This window comes from Lipotes vexillifer, unplaced genomic scaffold, assembly GCF_000442215.2.
Source record: "Lipotes vexillifer unplaced genomic scaffold, Lipotes_vexillifer_v1.1 scaffold524, whole genome shotgun sequence".
Classification (NCBI taxonomy): Eukaryota; Metazoa; Chordata; class Mammalia; order Artiodactyla; family Lipotidae; genus Lipotes; species Lipotes vexillifer.
In genome coordinates, this window is record NW_006774722.1 from 667,220 (window position 1) to 671,599 (window position 4,380).

The window sequence follows — 4,380 nt, forward strand, 5'->3', positions numbered from 1 at the left end:
AGGGAGCAATGTGAAAGCGTCACCATCAGCACAACCACCATGGAACCAGGCAGGCGAATGAGAACGCAGCAGGTCCTTCTGAGCTCTATAGTACAGCAGAATTTGAAGCGCAGTTTCCGGAAAACCAAACAAAACGAAACATTTTCTCTCCTTTGTCATCAGGATGTTTTATGGATCTGGAAGCTTGGTGTTGCATGTAGAAAAGAAAATTCTCTGAAAAATACAATTCACAGAGCAGACAGAAAAGGACTGGGAAGGGTTCGGTCCTCGCCCCGCCCCCGTGTTTGCTAGCCGTGGGGAGGCGTCGCTCTCAGCTCCTGGCAAAAACACGGGGACGTGGACGGCTCTTGGGCACTTTGCTAAGTCTGTCTGTGTAGACCTGGGCTTGGCGGGGGTAAGAGTTTTCCTCCGGAGGAAATGTGATGATTGACAAGCAGGGAAACAATGAGAGGCTTAGAGAAAGCCAAGCTCTGCCACCTTCTCTGAGCCCAGCCTGGTCCCCCTCCAACCAGCCACTGCCAAGGGCCGCCCCCCCCCCCACCAACTTTCTACTGAAAAAAGGGGGCCTCCCGAGGGATGCTCAAAGGCTTTTCGAAGGTAAGGACACGACAGCCAACACCTAGAGGAAGGAGTGTACCCTCAGGGCTCTGGGTCCAGCAGAGAAACCAAGAGCTCTGCAGAAACACAGCCCATGGTTTTCTTGGGAGGTGCCCTGGCCTTGACGAGCTGCTCCACCATGAGCTTCTGCAACTGTCGTCTGCTAGGCACGGAGCCCAGGGACAATACGGCCGCCTTGAGGCCTGGACTGCCATCCTGGAGCGTAATGGGGGTGTGGGGAGGGTGCTCTGCCCTCAAGCCAGCTGAGGTCAGTAACCCTCTCGCCTGCTTCCTTCTTCTAGCTCGCTGCTCATACGGCAACGGCAGACCGCACCACCCAGCAACGAGATTCAAGGTTTGGTTCGAGGACCTCGGGAACACTTCGGCCTGGCTTTCGTCTGCTGCTATGCTACTCACACAGACAAGGTCCACGTCTAGGTTTGTGACCCAGGTGGGAGGTAAACGAGTACTGACAAGAGGCTGGGGGGCAGGAGGGGTGGCCTGACCCAAGGGAGGCACATCCAGGGTGGAGAGCGGGTGGGCGGGACACAGCACGAGGCGATGGGGATGTTTTTAAAGCAGTAGCCCTCTGTCCACCACGAGCGGGAAGGCCAGGCCCGGGTGAGCAGGGCGTCGTCCAGGAACGCTGCTGCCGGGGGAAAAAAAAGGGGTCAACCGCTTTCTCATTAAGGCACTAGGGAGACGTTTCACGTAAAGGAACGATACGTTTTTGTTTTTTTTTTTAAACTTTATCTATAAATGTGTCCCTGTACCTTTCAGGACAAACTATGGATGTCTCTGCATGAATGACCTTTTCAAAGAATCTTTGAGAGAGAAGCAAAGGTTAGGCAAAGGTTAGGCTGAAGACCCCACGGAGAGGCAGGTTTTACTGTCAAGGTACCAGAACTTTCTGCCAGGCTGGTGAGTGGGCACTCAGACACCTCGGTCATCTATTGGTCACCGTGGTCTTAAAAGGTACGTATAGAAATAGAGTTCAAATGGTCAGAACTTCAAAACTGTTCTCGAGTTTTTGTATTTCAAGTAATAAAAAATTTGTTTAAAATCAATACTTATTGCCTCTTATACCTTTCTCTTATGTTAACCGGCTAGTTGGCATTCTGCCGAAGATGAAAAGACACCTCCGTGGGATGCAGGGGGCAGGGGGCAGGGTGGCCTGCTCTCCTGCTAAGGGCGTCACCCCATGGAGTATTAGCCCAGCCTTGGTGGGAGGGAGGACCCCGACTCCACTCTCTCTCCGCCTTTTCTACTTGCACACAGGCACGCCACCAGCAAGGGGTCCCGCCGGCACCTACTCAGTAAAACCCTGGTAAACAAGAGTGTGTCTGATGAAGACGCTTATGAAAACACAGATACATAAACACATCAAAAACGATGGTTTCCACGGGGCAGGGAATGAAATGCGAAAGAGAGGAGAAGGGAAAGAATTCTGCTTCTACGTCCTAAAGCTCGAGTTCGCGTTGGTTTGACTGTCTTTTCGTTTTAACCCTTTTGCAGTGTCCTGGGAGAAACCTGGGCATGTCACTTTTTTCATCTCTGGTCTTCTGGTTATGGGCCTGTTACGTGAGAATCGATACATAAAGACAGGGATGAGGTCACATTGCTAGTCCTTTGGGCCTTTCCTATACGCCAGTGGGCTGCACCCACCTCAGCCGGTAGAGTCTGGAGCCAGCTGAATCACCAAAGCACCCTGCACGCGCAAACCACCTAACCGCCTCTGGCGTGGCCCTGGCAAGGCAGGCAGGAGGCAGAGAGCACCTTAGCGAGCCCCTTCCTACAGGGACCTTCGTGGTTCAGAAAAGAGGAGAAAATACTAAGATTCCTTCAGTAACAGTTTATCTTCATTTTGGGAAGAGCAAAGCCCACCTCCTGGAACTTGGGGCCTCGAGTAACTTTCCTATTTTCTTTGCGATCCAAAGGCTGTCCTGGCCCAGAGGGGGAAAAATGCGTCTCCTTTGGGAGGGAATGTATAACGAGGTAATAACCTATCACTAGACAGAAGCTTCCACTCTGCAGAAAATCAGCCTCTCTGGAAGCCTCTCTCCAGACTCAGCGTGGAGCCCACCCTCTGCCTGACGTCCACCGTGAAATTCCAACATTTCTCCCTTAAAAGTCTCGACAGACGTTGATAGAAGTTTCCATCAAACAAGCACTGACATATTTATATTAAAAAATAGTGCAAAAGCTCAACATTTATATAAATAACTCTAAACCCCTGCTTTGTAGTTTTTTTTCTTTACAAGGTAATACACACTTTCTGAGTTGGCACTCAAAAATGGCCATTTTTTTTTCTCTTCTAGCTCAGAAAACAACTTTTTTTTTGTAATAGGCCTCTTCTAATACAAAAATACTCCTGCCCTCGCACATACAGTTTCTCTTATTTTATATATATTTATATTTATATAATATTGCAGATCTTTAAACAAAGGTTTTGTGCAAATATGTCTTTAAAGTTAAGTGAAATCATCATAAACAAACAAAAGAAAGTAAGCATTCACGCACGCAGCTCAACTAGAAACAGAAAAGACTAGTGTAGAATTTTGTTTTCCTCTTTTGCCTTCAAGACACAGCTCAACAAAGAAACATGGGTTTTTTTTGCAAGCTTTCTTAGCTTGTGCATTCAGACCAGACAGAACATGTAAATATTTATACACAGAGAGGGGGGAGAGGATATGGTCATGCGTCGCAGTTTCCTGTGTGTCGCCCCGTCCTCCTCTCTCTTTTCTTTCAAGAAGTGCGGAGTGTTTTGCTGTTTTACCTACTGCGGCCCCGGCCCTGGCCCCCCGGGACTCCTAGAGGGGGTGTCCCTTCTGTTTATCCTTCTCTTTGCTCCAGGCCGCTGTGCTCTCCAGGGGGGCGATGTGTGCGGGGTGCAGCCGGGTCCCCTCCAGCAAGGAGGCCGGCCCGCTGCTCTGCTGGTGCTGGAAGGTGGAGGCCCCGGGGTAGTGGCCGATGACCTCGCTGTAGGTGGGGGGCGGCCCCTCCATGCGCCCACCGCCCCCATAGCACGTGGCGCTGATGCCCGAGTTACTGCTGGGGGGGCAGGGGCCGCCCAGCATGGCGCTGTCCATCAGGTCGCTGTCGAAGATGGTTCTGTTTGGGGGCGCGCGCACCGACTCCCGGTTCAGCTCCAGCTGCTGCTCGGGGTCCCGCAGCTGGAGCGTGCAGGGGCCCTGGTAGGGCGGGGGCTCCTCCCCGTCCGACAGCGAGATGGTGGGCGGCAGGTCGATCTCGTGCTGCAGGTATGGGTAGGTGGGCTGGAAGCGGTGGAAGCGGTCCCGCTGGGCGAAGGCGGGCCCGGCCAGGCGGTCGGTGGGCCGGGGAGGGGCGTAGACCTGCGGCTGGAGCGGAAGAGCAGAGTGAGTGTCGCCCGGCGGCAGGGCCCCTGTGACTCTGCTCTCTGGGGTAAGGGAGAGATGGCCGCCGGGTGGCGGGGGCAAGGAGCCAAGCCCAGGCTCCAGCCCCCTGATGACCGGCGAGCCCTGGAGTGTGAACATCGTCACACAGTTGGAAGAGGGCAGCCTTTGGCCTGGTGTCGCAGATACTGAGGGCTGCTCCCTGGGGGTGGGGAGCGTATGATGTCCCAGTAGGGACGATCCCAGCAACCAAGGAGGATTCTTCAGAGAAGGGCAGGTGTGGGCCTCCTGTAGCCACTCTACTAGCAGGGGAGGTGCCTCCGGTCCGGATTAGGGGAGCTACTGGGCAGGGGGCCTTCGGCATCCACTACAGCAGCCTTGGGGCGGGGGGGGGGGGGGGGGGGCGGAG

General features: G+C 53.7%; 1 protein-coding gene across 1 annotated transcript in view; it reads right to left on the reverse strand.

The window, feature by feature from the left end:
• Positions 1-3,204: 3,204 nt before the first annotated feature.
• PMEPA1 (prostate transmembrane protein, androgen induced 1) overlaps positions 3,205-4,380 on the reverse strand; it is a 55,168-nt gene continuing 53,992 nt past the window's right edge. Inside the window, exon 4 of the mRNA XM_007449454.1 lies at positions 3,205-3,956. Coding sequence (XP_007449516.1) covers positions 3,408-3,956 — 549 coding nt within the window. The 3' untranslated portion in view covers positions 3,205-3,407. The remainder of the gene's footprint in view (positions 3,957-4,380) is intronic.